General features: G+C 29.2%; 1 protein-coding gene across 1 annotated transcript; it reads left to right on the top strand.

Annotated features, from left to right (window-relative positions):
- Positions 1-14,699: 14,699 nt before the first annotated feature.
- Positions 14,700-15,626, top strand: LOC112602187. The gene has a single exon (XM_025350146.1). The coding sequence runs from the start codon at positions 15,035-15,037 to the stop codon at positions 15,458-15,460; it is 426 nt and encodes a 141-aa protein (XP_025205931.1). The 5' UTR covers positions 14,700-15,034; the 3' UTR covers positions 15,461-15,626.
- Positions 15,627-19,009: the final 3,383 nt, after the last annotated feature.

Genomic DNA, 19,009 nt, shown 5'->3' with positions numbered 1-19,009 from the left:
TTATAAATCTACCTGATAATAATATAGTACACTAAACGACGTAACGGTTGCGTGTTAAAATTTCGTAATGCGGTTTTCATAAATAAATAAGTTTGTAATTATGATGATTGTATGTATTTTTAATTAAAAAAAAAATATATTTACATTTAATAGTAATATAGTGATCAATATTATCATTTATCAATATAAATTTGTTCAAAGTTTAAATACCTATTCATGCTGTGTGTATTTGGTGTGTTTACTGTGAGTACATGATTCGGAATTTTATTCCCTGCTGGAAATCGGACGTGTCAATACGCAAAATGTAAATGTAGTCTTAAGGGAATTCTACACCCTTATAATAAAAAAATTGAGCCCGACTATCGAACTATATATTTTAAATGTACACAGTGGACAGTTATATTCAAATTTGAATAATATTTATTTTATAATACTAATTAATTATTTTTATGTCAAGTTTATTTGTGTTCAGTTAAGTGAATATTATAACAAAGCTAACGCAACTAGATATAGAATGCAACAGGATGTCAGTACACGTATTTATGAAGTATTTTATCAGTCAGGCATAATTACAAAACTAAAATAAGTTGACTTTAATATTTTCATTATTTTACATTAACTATATTCAGTAATATACCTATTATTACTAGTTTATATTTTTAAAAATAATAGTCTTATATGAGTAGATACTTCGATCATAAGAAAGAAAACCAAGAATTTATTTAAGTTGTGATTTTAGTATATTTTTTTTTAATACTTAAGGATAATATTTTTAGAAACTCAGATTTTTAATTTCATTTTTAAGTGTCTTTTGATGATATTAACTTCTTTTTTTTTAGTGAAAATCATTCTTTTTCGTTATAAATTATTAAGCAATGTTTTTTTTTTTTTTTTTTTAAATAGTATAACTATTTTGAGTTATTTAATTTTGTGTAAATAATTACTTACTAAAAATTAGAGCAATATTATTATCGATAGGTTAGGAAGATTTAGGAGAAATAATGTTTTGTAAATTAAAGTAATTAATGTCTAACTATATTATATATAACATTATCTTGTCTCGTATAATAAATTTTACATATTTTGTTTTATATTTTATGCAATATGATTATTAATGACTATTAAAATTTCTAATACATATACATACATTTTAATAATTCAGTCAAATTTCAATGGACATACTTACAAATTTTCAAAAAAATCATATGCTTAAAAATTTACAGTAAATAAGTTTAGTTCTTCATTGAAAAAAAATTGTATCGTCATAGATCATTCTTTGATCGTATAAAAGAATCTGAATTAAATATGGCCCTTTAGTATTTAAATATTTTAAAATTTAAAAAAATCAAAATTTAATAAAATATGAATACGTTATTGAAGGAAAAATGTAAATGAGCACTGTTCCGGTCTATTCGCGCTTGGCGACTCACCCTGTATAATGTATATTCATACGAACATACTCACGCGAGTGGAAAAGTTGGAAGGGACGTACATAATTACATAAATAATAATAAAAATACTATAATATAGTCTTTGTAATACATATAATATTGGCACAAATAATAGGCGAGCGCACGGCAATTGGCCGAAAACGGGAGCGATCGTCATTTTCGTGGGTAAAAACCGTCTACGACGGGTGATCCGGCAGAATTCGAAAATTCGCTCAGCAATTATAATATTGTACCTATATAATGCGTGCATACCTTTTGTGCATAATATACAGTATTCACACATTATACCAGTCTTAGTAGATATATATAATAAACGAACACGGACGCGACGCACTTAATACTTTGTATACGTAAATAAACGTAAAACACAAGTGCGTAATATACATAATTATATACACTATACGTATAATAAAGGTATATTTACATCTGAGTCATTTATAGGGCCTGAAATCATGCAAAGTATGGCACTGTTTATACATAATATATATATTATGTTTAAATACGTTACGGAATCTGTTTACAGCATTAAACAATACAGGTAAAAATTAAAAACTATTAACATACTGTAGTTCAAAAGAGTAAAATCTTGAAAAATGATAAGTAACAATAAAAAAATGAAAAAAGTTTGTTTTTTAATGACTTGATATTGTGAAAAAGAAATATTTTCAAAAAACGTTATTGATTTCTAAAATAACAAGTATTTAATAAAAAATTAACGGATCTCCTTGTACATACTCATATACATATATAACGCCTCGTAGATACAACACTAAAATATTATAATATAATCTAAATTATAATATACAATAATGGATAAATATTTATGAAAACAAAATGTATGTTAAGCTAACCTAATAAGTAATAATACAAAATGATAATTAAAAAATTAAAAAGGATTAGTTAGGTACTAGCTAGTATCTTACATATAATGGCTTAGGAAATTTTCTAAATGTTAAATTCAAAGTAAGGTTAATATTGGAGAGCATTATAATATAATTTATACGTACCTATATAAAGCCAAAGGAAATAACTATAGTTTTGAGTTCATTACCAATTTATATTTTCCATATCAAATACATTACTATAATACCACATTCCATAATATTATTTATTTAAATATTTACAAAAAATGTTATATATTAAAGTATACTTAATATATTAGTATATATATAATTTTAATATCATAGGATTTTTTTCTTATTTATACACTTGATCACCTATCTAATTCTCAATTTTGCATTTTATCTCCATAGGTGTTACATATATAATATAGTGTGTTTACATTTTATTGAACATTACAAAATGTTCAAATATATGGTGTTTGAAAATTTTTGAAAATTTGCAAAAACATATCGATTTGTATGTAAATAATATATTGCTGTCTCATGAAAGCATAAAAACATTTAATTTCTACACGGGCACTTATTTTTTTTTAATGTTATTGATTCATATTTTAGCTGTAAAAGAAGTTGTTCAAGTTTCAATAAAATCAATAGAATATAAAAACAATTATAAACTTATAATTTTCTTTTATTAAAAAATTTGTAAAAATCGAATTACTTGCTCGTCATTTCATTGTACACGATATTGATATGTCATTCGCTGACCGAACTCTTATGTTCGATTTGTATGATTATATTATAGATAAAAGTGATGAACAAGTTCACTATACAACACCAATGAAAAATGATGAGTGTAAGCTTGGGGAAATGAGATGTATTGTAAGTATATTTATAATATAATATATTTATACGTCATGTGTGTCATATTTTAATACCACATTCTGCAAACGCCTTTCTCCTAGTAGCTCTATTATAAAATTCAGCTAGACTTAAAATTTAATTTTTTTTTAATATTATCTCTTATGACTCTTTTCCCAAATAATATGAAGATAATAATATGATAATATCGATCATGATGTGTGCTTATAATGCAGTGTTTACTGTTCACCTATTCAAATTGCGTAAATAGGTAGATTAAATGCGCATGTAGTATAATATTATACGTATTATATGTACAGTCATGAGGACTACATAAATAGTACTTATATCCATATAATAGTTATTACGGTTGTAAAAACATATTTTAAAATGAGGGGTTACCTTCAGTCACTCGATTTTAACAACGGCAAAAACCTCGATAAATTTAAAATATTTATAGATATTTCGTAATACCAATATATAAAGTATAATATTATATTTTATATGTATTTCAAACAGTACGAATTTCGGTATGATGTTTGCAGGCAGATCTTGCTATATATTATAATTACTAAAAAGTGTATGTTTTCGCATTATATATATACAATATAATACACAAAATGTGGGATGTACGGTCACTCTTATATAAAATATATATCTATATATATATATATGAGTAAGTATATTAATACGAGAATATATAAGTATCAAGGCGTAAATACACATCGATAAGCGCTTTGCAACTGATGCATTCTCAGCGTGACGCCGAGGTCCCGCGTACATAACATTATTATATATACGCACTACCTCTTTTCGTTCCTCATACACATGAGCGTATGGTACCTACGTCACTACTCGCGTTTTACATGATGTTTTTTTCCTATATTGTTTTGTTCCTTTATTCACCGAGCATACACTATTCGGACCGAGACACGCCAACTGTCGTCGCTAGTCCCTTATTGTTGTATACACATCAATGTAATGTTAAAAGGTAGGTACTCGCGCATATTATATTATACATAATAATATTAAATACTGTACACAATTATAATATTTTGTGCGCGTTTATAATATAATATATTCAGACTATCGCTTCACCCTTTCGCACGACCCACCCCCGCCGCGTTGCACAATGAACACCATTATCACAAAATAATAATATAAATTTGTGCATTGTTTTGTGTATACCTATGTACGCATGTAAAATGCGTATTTTTACTCATTACCGTCATCGATAGATATATTATTATACACAGGGTGATTCACCAAGAATGTTCATCTACCCACCCCTTTTTCTTCCAATAATGCAGTCGATCTGCAAAATCTGATTTATAAAATTTTTTTCTACGCATACTGCAGATCAAAATTTCAAATTCTTGAGATGTGTTATTAGATGTTAAGGGATATTCTGTGCAGGTATAAATTTCTGTTGTTCAAATAAAATTCTTTATTTTCTACTGTTAATTATTTAGGAAATAATTTTTCAAAAATGTCAAATAAAAACAAAATTTAATGAGTAGTTTTTAAATTATTTAAATTTGTGTAATACTTAGGATAAAAGGTCCATAATAATAAGTTTGTAAAATATGTGGGTTATGGCGAGTTAAAAATTTTGTAGATAATCAATACTAATCTAGTAAAATTGGTCCAAGTATAATAAACACCAGATCTGATATGACATATATTTTATATTTTTAAGAATTGTTATCTTTATATTATACATTTTAATAATTATTAAGAAACTAATCGTGCACATTTTAAATTATGTACATCATTAAAAAAATTATCTTCTAAATAATTTGTTGTAAAAAATGGAGTTCTCATTTAAAAAACTGAAGTTATTATCTCCACAAAATATTCCTTAACTAGTGAAAAAATCTCTTGAATTTGAAAATAATATAGTTTTCAAGTATAACTAACAATTTCAAAAATCTGAAATTTTGAATAAAATATCAAAGGAAAAAATGAAGATCAGCTGTTCAATTGTCTTGCATATAAAATATATGTATTGTATGTTTATATATTGCAATGTGTGCATTATATATAATATGTTTATATGAGTTTACGTGTTTTACATTTATAATTTTATATTTCTTCAGGGGAATATCTAGAAACGATAAAAAGGCTGGGCTGTAGATACAATATATACACTAACGTAAGTCACACTAAAACGGCTATACTTAGAGCAGGCACACGTCTCATAGTCACGGACTTGTTACTTTACAAAAGATTTTATTTTTTTTATCCACTATAAAAGTATAGAAATAATACCACAATATTTATATTTAAAAGTAATGAATTTTTTTAATTTTATTTTAGTATTATTAGCTATTATGATATAATAATTATAAATAATTAAATAATAATAATTTTAACTATAATAATTTATAATTGTTCTTATATATTTTATAATATTTAAATCACTAATACTTTAAACTCATAAATAACAGTAGAAAAAAGGTCCAATATAATATTTTTGTTAGAATATCTAATGATTTCAGGAGCTAAAAAAATATTACTGATTTGTTTCCCACAAAATTATTCAATTGTAGCACAATATTTTTATATATTTCTTTTATTTTTTTATTATTTTTTTTGTTTATAGTATAACGAAAAAGTGATGCACTGTTACTTACTATAAGCTGCCAATTTTAGATAATAAAAATATACAAGAAACAGGTCTTTTTCGAAGAATAAATAAATAAATAATTAATTAAATACTCATTGCTTTTAAAAGTAATATACCTATAAAACTGTTATGAAGAAAATTTACCTAAAAATTACTTATTATTCTTTTTTGTGAATTAACTACTATAAACAAAAGAGAATCTTTGAAACCGTATCTAAGGAGGTTTCAGTCTAACAGCTTTCCCTTTCTCCCTTGTAACTCCACATGTTTAAAATATGCGACTCATAGGTATTACGAGTGACTCTAAATTTTCAGACCTGCAGTTGGTTTCGGTAATAAAAAAGCGCTAAAAATCGTGTGTATTATGATACGGCAGTATGGCGTTATTATTATTTTATAATTATGTATAATATGTGTGTGTGATGTCGACCTGAAAAACGATAAAATCAGACTTAGAAAGTTCATTAAAAATAAGAACTAGTTCACGAGCATGATGTGATTAAATCAAGCTCACCCGTAAACATTGGAAGGTTTGTATCTGAAAAATTATAAGAATTGACTCGATCTACCAAAGTACTTAGTACGTATTATACAATAAATATGTATAAAACGAATTGAATCATAAAACGGTTTTGAAAAAAATTGACCGATTTTCATAATATTATTATAAGTGGTTTTGAAAAAATTAAAAACAATGCATGAACTACCTATCATATATTATTATTTTTTTTTTTTTAATAATTATTATACTCTTTAGAATGAAAAAATTCACAAATTTGACCAATCCTTGATTTATCGTTTCCTTCCACTCAAAAATTACCTAACTTGTGCCTTTGAACACGCGACTCATTATTGATTAATGCACATGATAGTTGAAGTATGTGCTCAAATCATGGGTATAGCCGCCATTTTAAGTCGAGTTTATAAAATAATAATTGGTCACATTTATATAGGTGCATTTTATAATATTATGTTATAATGATAATAAATAATAATATCTATTATGGCGTACCTACATCATATTATAATATATTGCATTATAGGAGGAAAAAAAATGAACAATAATTCAGAGGCGGTCTTGACGCGTCGTTCACATATTATAATACAATCTAGGCGGAACAAGGGAGGGGATTGAGGTAAGGGGTGTAAATCCAAATACACACACGCATATTATCCACCTAAATAACATGTATTTTAATAATATACACGCACGTAGATGTGTATTGTAGACTATAATATAATAATAACACACATAGGTACTATCACATACATTTACATATATGCACATACGATATATTGGCGCAATTCATCTACCATAATACGCTTATGTGCATCTATATATATATATATATATATATATATATATATAACATATATAACATATTACCTATGCATATATACTTACCGATTTCATATGGCGAAAAGAAAAATGAAGGGTAGCCTGAGGCCACCACGCGATGACCGTCGAGTATAATATATCCCCCAGAAAAACGTAGCGTATACGTTGTAGGTACACGCTCCATACTCATACACACACACACATTAGGCTGCCGCCAGGTTTAATTACACGTCTCTCTTTATAAAATATATTATATTATATTACGGTTTAAGGTAAGTGTACCAACGACAAAGCTAGACGAGTGAACTGTGTATATATAATGTGCAGCGACGCGCGCGTGCAACGATACAATATTACGTAGGGTGGGCGGCTTTGGTTCGGAGACGACCGCCTCCCGTATACGATAAAAAATTTATATATTGTTATTATTATACGTATTTAGGTGCGGTTGTGCGTGTGCATGCGTTCGGTCTGGAAAAAAATAAAACGTTGGGTAGGTAGGTATACGAGAAAAAACTTTGGCCGGCTCCGGTGAGCATATATTATGTTATGGGTACATACACATATAATAATATATAGGACCTACTACTGCTATATGTCATGTAAAGTATGTGTGTGCGTAATGATATATTAACCTATAACAACGGTCTGTGCACCATCGGGGGGTTGGTGGGAGGGGAAGGGTGATAGGGGCGGTACCTATATATGTTAATACTTATTATTTTCGTTTTCAGTATTTTTCACTCTCCTCAAAGCAGGGCCCCATCATCGTTTCGTACGTCCATAACCGGGGCGCAGTGCGAGTCAAAAAGATGTAGGTAGATATATATTATGTATATGCATATGTATTATAATACAATATCTCATGTACGCATCTTTGGCGCGATGCTTACGGAACAAACATTAAATGTGAATATATATATTTATATTTTTTATACCTACCTGTTAATTACACTGCGTGCATATATTGTATATTATACCTATTATACCTACAGCTTGGTGCGGTTTAGGCATGTTCGTTTACTGCAGCATACCTACCTATAACCTATACACGTAGTATTATATTATATAAAATTAATGCCTGTACATCCCATCATATAAATATATATGTGTAATGTGTATATATAAGTATATTATATACTCGATCGGCACACACATGCACCGGGGTAGGCGTGACTAAACCGCGGAACCGCTTACCGCCGCTACCTTAAACGCTTTTTGGTCTTCATAGTCTTCCAGAACGTGACCGCCGAGGTGAATATACAATTGTTTATAATATGTACCTATATATAGAATGTGTACACCCTGCTCCTCCTGTTCATTCGGAGTCGACCGCACCCCATTCGACCCGTGTGGACAGCTCTTTTGTTCTTGCGTCCGGTGTTCTATGCGCGCACATGTTATTAATTATTACTTGTTAATTATTATTATTAGTATAATTACAATGGTCTTTGGGCAGACATTATGCAATTTATATACTTAATATATTTACAACCAACACGGAGCCAAAAATACACGATAGGGTACAATGTGAAAAACTTTGGCCACTGAAATATTAATAAAACAATAATCGATTACATAAACATACAGCTAAAAACGATCGTAGAAGTATAGTACAAAAGTATGTAGGCAATCTCATACAATAAACTGCAAAACGGTATAACGCGATTTAGATCAGCGCAATTCCCAAACCGTACTTCTCGTTTATTTATTTTTAGACGATTCTCGAGGTCATGCTTAGTTTTCACTTTTAAAACGTTTTATTGAAGATAATGACCATGAACTACTGATGAGTTCAATGAAAAAATATTTATATTAAAATTAAAATTATTTTAATATATAAAAGAAGGATTAAATAAGTTAAAGGGTTTTCGTAAAAATATAAAGGGCATATTATTTAATATAATACCATATGTCCATATATTTATATTATAAGCACGTATATGATAATAATATAATAATATGTATAATGTACATTAGCCATTAAATAAAATATATCATATAATTAATCATGATTAATAACATAGAAACTAAAAATTATTATTTATTATTAGTTTTTTATAAGTTTAAATACAATATTATATTAATACACATAAAAAATATGTATTATACTATATTATTAATATATAAAACGTATTTGCTTTAGATATGTTTTAAAAATTTAAACTATAACATGTGATAATATACTTTATGATTTTTTTGTTTTACTATTTGTAAAATTAATATTTAATATTGAAAAAAAACTCGGCAAGTGTAGTATAGGGTAGAAGAAAAAAATCATTATACTTACTTATATTAATTTATTTTACTATCGTCTATAATAGAGTCCCTTAGTTCCTACCATTTCACTTAGGCCAGTTATATTAAATTTCAGGAGTGTGAATACACCATTCAAAGTTTATTATGTAAACACCACAGCTGACCACTTTCCGCCAGACTAGTGGTTCTGCAGTCATAATTTCAATTTTAAATATATCTATTAGTTTTAAAATTACCATAATATAAATCATTAAGACAAATTTCATACATATATATATATATATACACGGATTTTTTAAAGTTTTCTTAACCTCTCTTTCATTTATACATTAATTACCTATGCTATTATTATATTATATTATATCAGTTTAATGTTGTGCTATGATATATTATAAAATAAATTTTTTTTGTTTTTTTTTTTTTTAATAAAAATTAAAAAATCAATTTATAAGTACTATTTGAAATTCCTATTGTTATTTCTGATTAATATATTGCAGTTTATCAGAATTTACAATTTGAGATACTCATATAGGAACGAGGATTTTATATGTATCAATAACTTGCACTAAATTTAGGTAAAATAATAATATAATATAATGTTATACTTACGGGGTCGCGGAAATATCACATCCGAACAGCTAGCTTTTAAGTACACGTGGTAGCAATATGACATTAATCATTAATCCACGGCGTACATCGTTATCACGGTTGTTGGACGTCATGTTTTATTTTTTGTTTTTTATTCAAAGTCGATCAGAGTCGTAAAAATCATTTGTTCGTGTTGTCGAGATCGTCTCGATGCGTCTTTACAGCAGCAGAGGCCCACACGGCAACAACACTACAACCGAAACGCGCCGACCTGGTAAGTATATAATAATTAGCAACCGCATGCTTTCTTTTGTGATTGTCCTTTCCACATCACGGTTCTACGTCATATATATATTTGTATAATGGTGTAGGCATATAGTATTATAATACGTTTCATCGTCCTTTGTCAAAGGTCTTTTCATTTTTAACGCAACAACGATCTCTAAACGCACCGTTTTGATAATAATAATTGGTTGCTTTATTCAGGGCGGTCCGTCATCGTATATTGTATTATAATATTTTACCGTGTTCCCCGCATAATACCATATATATATATATATGTGTATATAGCATAGGCACACGTCATTTCTTATGCCTTGAAGTGATTTTGTTTTTTTTTATCACTGTAAGATACGCTCTCTTACTCGTCTTTTTTTTTTTAAATCGCTTAAACCGTATTTTTTTTTTTTTTTTTGATTTCGTATTCTGCACTAAAGCAGAATTATTCTAAAATACCGATTACCACAAACTGCATGATGTGATATTATAATATGATTTACGTTCATTTCAGCCTCCGGGTGATATTGTATATTATTTAAAACTCCGGTCTGAAAAAATAACAGAATAAAACTAGCATAAACCATGCTAAATATTTCGCGATGTCGTTTAAATTATTATATAAAAGTGTACCTCCCACGCGAAATTATATTGACAAAGATTGTAATGATTATGGTAATATAATTTAATATAATAATAACGTTGTCTACGGACTACGAACCATTCGCGTTTCGGCACCAACACCAAATAAAACAAAACAAATCTTAAAAAATAGATGTTCGAAATGAATCACGCGCGTTGAGTACCTATACGTACCTAAATAATTTAGAAAATATTCGATGAACGTTTTCAGTACCGATTTTATGGTACGTTAGTACTAGCTATTGGATAATATACTCGTATATTATAGACAACGATCATGGGCCAGCCACAAATCGATAAATCAAATTCGATTTTATTATTTAGGTAGCTTTCTGCGGGATGTACCTACCTATAAACGCCGGCCGTCGTGACCCCAGCGGACGTGAGCGCGGCAGAGAGAACAATATTATAATAATATTACAATAATAATAACAGTAGACAAAAAATAAAAAATAAAAAATAAACTACTAGCCTATTGTTTTCGTGCAGTTTTTTTATTTTCGGTTAACGATTATGTATTAGAACATAAGGGCGAGAACACGCCCACCCGACATCATTCTATACCTGTATAGTATATTAGGTTTATTATAATATGTATACTCACACACACACAAATACGCATATACGCATTATGGATGCGTGGTAACATGGATGTGAAGAGAACACCGTGAGAGAGTTATAATTGCTGTCTCGCGCGCGCGAACACAAAAATGTTGTCGGGTTACTTATGCATTTAATATTAGACATAAGAAAAAAAAAAAATAATACCAAATAATAATCATAATCGTTTTGATAAGTGGTATAACATTTCATTTTTCTATACACCAATCCATAATATATAATGGTTGTTGTCTCATTGGTCATTTTGGTATATGTCATTGCGGAAAAAGCGGATTTCGTTTGTAAGTTTAATCGAATTTTGAAAATTTTTTCTCTATTGAATTATGTACGCTTCTGTAGTGCACGTGCGAAATGGTTTGAAGTTTTGTTTGTGAATACGATAAAGCAATGTATTATTCTAATAGATGATTTCAAGTTTGAAAACATGAAACCGCAGTTATAGCGACAGCGTGTACAAACGTATTATGTAACTGCTAAATTCAAAAATGTGTTTGCTTTGAATATAGACGGTATTTTTCTGGCGTTTTGTAGTGATGTTTTCGCCAATCTTGAAAGTTATCGTTTTGTTTTTTGTGAATAAAAATAACGCGTCGTTGTGGCTTTATAATCAAATGAGCAACGGTTCGGCATGTATGATGTAATGAATATTAAATTATTATTATTATTAAGAAAAAAAAAACGAGTTTTAAAGTATGTCTTATTAGAACAAGTGAATTTTTGTACGCCTGTACGAGCTGGAAACTTAAAATATTGTTAGCAAAATATATTCGCGCATCAACAACGAACAAAGAGTTCAAACACGCTTAGGACGCACCAAGTGGTTTTGAAAAATATGTTATTTATATAATTATATTACAATGTTGTTTAAAGTTACGTACAATTATTATTGCATCAATATAGTTAATTATTCAATTCAATATTCATACATATTTTCTATTAATAATCAATGATCAAATTAATCATAAACTTTTATTAATGTTATAATGTATTATAATTATTAATATTTTTTATAATATGGAGTGTTGAACTACTCAACTACACAATTACATAACATGTATTATTTTTATGGTGATCCATGTACTTACTATTTTTTATTAGACAGTAGCTAGTAGGTATTCTTTTTTGGTCCATTGACTTAATATCATTAAAAATAGTGTTAATTGCATGCAATTGTACTCGTTTTTCGAAAATATTACGAATTTATACATGAAAATGATTTTTTATAATTTTAGTATTCATTCATTTATATTTTATGGCTTACCTAATGCTTATTAATATTACAAGATGATATATGTTATATATTATTGAAGTAAAATATGAAAGAATCGTATAAATTATATAAATAAATGTTTGTTTTTATTGTTTAATTTTTTCAGGGGAGAGGTTTTTTTTTTTAATAGAGGAGTAAAGTTTTAAAATTTACAGTATATTACTAGGAATGTACGCAGATTTTGAGGTGTTTTTCAAGTACTTAGAGCTCAGAATTCCTATTAAGTTTAAAGTAATTGAGGGTGGGATGACTGGGATGTATATTAATAGAATAAGATTTTCAAGGATCGATGTGAACTGTTTATTATATTTACGTAGTTTAGAACCTTTTCGATAATAAGTAAGTACTCTAATATACGTTTCTCGGTAAACAATACAAATTTATTACAAAATACTTAATCAAGTATGTGATATATAATTAATAATATTATTTAGGTTTTACATTTTAGTATGTAGTTATATTACTATGCTAATTAAATATATGTACTTATTATGTAAACATTCTATAAATAACTTAAATTCATAGATTTTATTTTAAGGTTATAATGATTGTAGTTGAGGTATTATTCAAATACATATTTTGTGTTTTTTGGGGTAAGTATATTTTATAATTATAAGAAACTCGCATTACAACACTGTTTTACGTAGATACCTACTGCAATTCGCTGTCATGCCTTATTACAGCGTGGATGTGCTTTCACGCCCATGGCTTACACCAATATAGGAATTGGTATATTAATTAATAATTTTATATATTTAGGCATTTTTATTGTGAAATTTGTCCCAACCCTTGAGTTTGCCAAACACTGGCGTATATACAGACTGAAAATTGTATTGTAATATGGCTTCAAAATATGCTGCATATCTGCATGTGAGTTTATGAGGTATATTATATTCGAAGACAATCACAATAATCGTTTGTTGTGGTCGATCTTATGGTCATAGAATTTATCTTAACTAATCTTGTAACTTGTTAATGTTATAAAATCTAAAAAATATTTTGATTAATTTTTAAAAGTTTTTGGCGTTATCAAGCACACTATAAACGTATATACCTTTGTACATTAGTATATATAATGTATATAGGTATGTCAATAATTTTGAATTTTTGTCAATCATTTGGTGATAAATTATTGGACACAAATTTGGATGATACACAGACTCGTCACACTGTTTGTTCATTATACTAACGTATATCTTTACAAAATAAGTAGTATATTCGGTAATTAGTAATTGTAATTGTAATTGTATTTTTTTTTATTATTCAAATGGAATTTCAGTATTAGAATAATCATAGTTATAATATCGTACGAAGTAGAAATTAATACAGTAGCAAGTATATCCTGCATACGATAGGATTATAGTATCTGCATATTTCTGAATAATTTAATAAAATGTTAATATTTTTCCACAAACATTCAACACTATTATTTTATTTTTCTTATTTAAAATTTTTTATCATAATATTAATAATATGAAATCGTTTTTGGAATTTGTATTAAAATTCATAAATAGTCTATAGCAAAATAAAACTAATTATATCATTGATAAAAAATACGGAATTCTGTGAATCCATACTCTAATCTTCATGGTTTTATAATATATTTTAAGACATTGTGACGAGTAACAACAAGAATCATTTTTGTTATAATCACGGGTCTAAGACACAAATAGATAGTGGTTATGATAGTGTAGTGGGCTAACTGCAGGACAGATGTGGTTTACATTGAAATGGTTTCGTGCTATGGCGGCAACGATCGAACTGCGTAGGCGGTTGCTCGTAAAACAATTAATTATTAAACAATCTATGGCGTACAAGTTGTTATCACCTACCACATACCAGCAATCTGGTTCTCCGTTGAAAACTATTGTTGTATAATGTTATACACTCAAATAAATTATAATATAATAATATTATCATACGCGTCTTCGTTGTAATCGTTTCTAGTTTCTACAATATCTGTCGTACCAGTAGTAAATAATATAATTAATACGTATTACGTACCATAAAGTATACCGCCGTTAATAACCGATAACAACACAATAGGATCGGCTTTTTCCCGCGCTCATGTTATACACGTGCCTAATTCCGTACAATTGACTTCATTTCGTCGCCATCACGATATTATCATTGTACGCTTTTCAGCTGCTGCCGCGCCCGCGACGACTCGGAACTCGGAAGCCGGAACTGCAACGACACTCGTTCGACGACGGTCAACCATCACCGCCAACACTATTTAAGGTCTCAGCTCGCCGCGCGATGACTTACACGGCCGAGACTGAAGTAGCGGCCGCGGCCGCGGTAAACCTGCTCCGCGACAACGTCCGGTTGGCCGGTACGACGGGTGCCGGCACCGGTGGCCCGTGGTACTATCCACCGACCGCGCTCGACGAAGACGGTCGGCTGTGGGGCAGCTGTGCCGACCACATGAAACGTGTGCTGGAGAACCGCATGGCCGTTCGACACTACTACCGATCACTGCAGCCGGACGCGCCCGCGCCCCCCCTGCTGAGCCGCACCGGCCACGTGGCCGTCATCGAGGCGTTCGTGGCCGACCTGCTGGCGTACTACCGGCCGCTGCTGGCCGCCGTTGACCCGCTGCTCAGTGACCTGGGCGCCCAGACCGTCGTCTTGCTGACCGAAGCCAACGTCCTTTACAACATCGTGTTGGCCATGCGCCCGTGACCCTCTCCCCCCCCCCACAAACGCCAGTTCGATCGGCGGAAACGAAGACCGGTCGATTCGCCGCAGACCGGGTGCAGCAGAAAAACCGCCTTTACGTCGCGCACAGTGTCTCTTGTGATTTAGCCGTCGTGTTTTGCCTTAGTCAATAAAATTTCAAAAATTCTTACGCTGGATTTGTTTATCTGTCTATATTGTGTTTTCGAATTTTGATTTTCCAAACAGGTACCTATATATAAATACTAAATAGATAGTAATGTATAATAATGTTTTAATAATTAATTCTTCTGTGATAATAGTTAATGAAAACGATTTACTAATTGAAATACAAAATAAAAAATGGTTAGATACACGTGTTGGTATACAGCCGTATATAATATAATTAAAAATAAATATAACTCATGGTTATGTGTAAGAATAATAACTTTAAACATCAAAACAATATAGTATAGTATTGATAATACCATTAAAGACGCCTTATGTATAGATAAAAATTGAAGTGACAGCTTTATTTTGTTGTTCAAAGTCAAAAAACTATTGACTATTATTGATGTATATTAAACATTGTAAAAATATATATTTTCAAAAATAATTTTATCGTTGTAAATTGTAAAGGTATTATAAAATATTAGGTTTTACGTGTTATATTTAGTAACTAATTGAACAAAAGTTGTAATTACTTCATAGTTCATACTTTAAGGCGTACCTAAATAACATTTTATTATATCTATATAAAAAAAAATGTAAAATATACTGATAAAATATTGATTAAAATATACAAACTATCAAGTACAAAATTTAAATATATGTATATTTAAAATGCATATCCATTTTTAAGTTGATAGACACCAAATATTATGTTTTATTCTAAAAGTTTAAAGTTTTATGAAAAAAAAATATTAATTTAATCCAAAAAGAAAATATATTTTTATTAGGTATTAACTTCTAGGTAACATATATGCAATTTTGCAACTTACAATTTTTTAAATAGTGATTAAATTGTAAATATAGTAATAAGTATATTTATTGCAAGGTAACATTTCTTTTTAAAAAACGTGATATACGGTACATATTATTCACTCATTGTGTACGATTAAACTCTTAAAACTGATATTCTTTTCGCTCTGTTAAGTATTAGGTGCGTTTCACACAAAACGGTTTAGTACGAGCGAAATCGTATCTTGTTCTATAATATTGTAAAAGACACAAGAATGGTATTGCGAAAAATACTTTGAGAGTCTGTAACAATAATAATTATAAAAAATTGTAAAAAATAATAATTGTATTTAGCGATAAAATGTGCAATAGCCAATAAGTACTTATGACGATGTTTTCATGTTGGTATTTATGTTTCATCGTTGTCCATCGATGGCTTAGTAAGATTTGTTATCATCACTCATTAAAATAGGTAATATCACGGACTTAAAAATGTATAAAAATTTAATTTTCCGGAAGACCCAGGGATCTTAGTTTGAAAAATCTGACACTTGATAGATTCAGCGTAACCATAGTCGAGGAATGCAAAAACGGAATCCAAAAATGTACTTATAACAGTTTATGCTACTAAATTATCATAATAATTAGTAATATACTAAATACCTTCAAAACGCACGATAACCAGATATAGGTAAGTAAGAAAGTATAAAGCTTATAATTTATTTGTTAAATTCATTGTCTCTTCTTCGATCATATCATAATATATATCGTCATTTGCGGGTTGTCGTCTACACATATATTATAGGTATTTATAAGTATATGGCATATGTACAGACTATATAGACGTACAGTTGTATTACCTATACAATGTTTAAAATATTATAGAGGGTGTCCGATTTCGTCTTTGTGGATAAGTGAAAAAACAGTTGTTTCGATGAAACGGAAACACGTGTCGGGAATGTGTGTTCGCGTGTTAATTAACGCAATTAATAACATTACAAGAGGCGCCTCCTATACATACGTAATAATAATAATATACATGCTGGGCCGTCTTTTCGTGGGATTTCACGAAAAATGTGCGCATTTGTCTCCTTGAACGCAGCGGTGGTTTTAACGCCGTGTAAACGACACGTGACCGTCGCTCGCGCTCGTGTGATATATGTCTGTGTGCGGGTGTGTATGTGTGTGTGCGTTACCACATTACCACAAACACGGTTGACAAACGGCTCCCGTCAACGCCGTCTGGTATTCCTTGCTGTTCATATAATTATATATATAATTATAATTGCGTTCCAAAAAACGGATTTTCGGCCACGGGCCATTTCTTACAGTATGTCAAAACGTTGACATCGTGCAGATAGGCTGAGCCGAGGGAGAGTCTGAGGTAGAAAGAGTGAGAAAGAATGATGAAGTGCGTATATATAATATATGACGATGATGTGATAATATATATATATATATATATATCAACTGGGCAGGAAATCGTAATTAGTACTCGTCGAGCGGTTTGATACGCGTCGTTTGAACGCAAGTTTCCACCGAAAAATGCTCCATGGCGTCTGCGGGACACTACACTATATGAATTCCTGGGAATCGTGCGATACGTAAATTATCAATCATAAATGTTTCAAAAATGTTGAAATTTTCAAAAACCCAAAATAGTTTTATGTTTGACGTGAGCTACATTGGATTGTAGTTTGTACCTCATTGAAAATTTAATATTATACAGTTCATACTATACCCACTCGAGCTATCAAATATAATTTGGTCGTAAACCGTAAAATTTAATATAGTTTATTTTCTAACACCTTTTTCAATATTTACACATCTGATACAATCAACAATAACAATACTAAATTCGATCAACAGGAAGACCTTTGAATGAGATTGTTAGTTGTTATATTTTGTTATTTGCTATTCAATATTAATATTAATAATACATTTTCCCTATAAAATTTTTCATTATTATATATAATTTACGTACTCAGTAAATGTTGTATTTTCATTAAGATTTTTTTTTAACCATAACAAAAACTATAGTGAGAGAGCCAATAAAATTTAATATGTATAGCTTCGAAAGCTCTTGTTGTTTCTGAGGTTATCATAAACTAATATACACAAAATCATTTATATACATAAAAAAATAGAAAATAGATGTTATTTTTCAATATAGGTAGGTAATTGTTTCAGTTATTTCACAAATAGGTTTGCGTTTGTCTTAATCGGCACATTTTCCAATTTTCGGCCCCCATTATATATATATAGAGTCTATAAAGTTTATAATATTATCTATAATATAGAATATAAAAAATATATTTTCGTATAACGTATTACTTATAATTATAAGCTATATAAAATGTATTTTTTTAGTCGGAGCTACGTACATAATAACGAAGCTAATATTTTTTCCTCGATATTGTTAATATGTGCTTATAATATTGTATGATTTTTTTAAATATGTTGCTAACCACGTACCATCACGTTAATTGAAACGCGCTCGTGGAACTTTATCGTCTGAGATCTATACAAATATATATTATATAAAGTGTATTTATTATCGTATACAAACATATATTTCAAGGTATATGATTGTATGTATTATATTTATTACCACAT

The sequence above is a fragment of the Melanaphis sacchari genome, unplaced genomic scaffold, assembly GCF_002803265.2.
Source record: "Melanaphis sacchari strain LSU unplaced genomic scaffold, SCAv2.0 Contig84_pilon_pilon, whole genome shotgun sequence".
Taxonomy (NCBI): Eukaryota; Metazoa; Arthropoda; class Insecta; order Hemiptera; family Aphididae; genus Melanaphis; species Melanaphis sacchari.
This window is presented reverse-complemented; position numbering and strand designations above follow the sequence as displayed.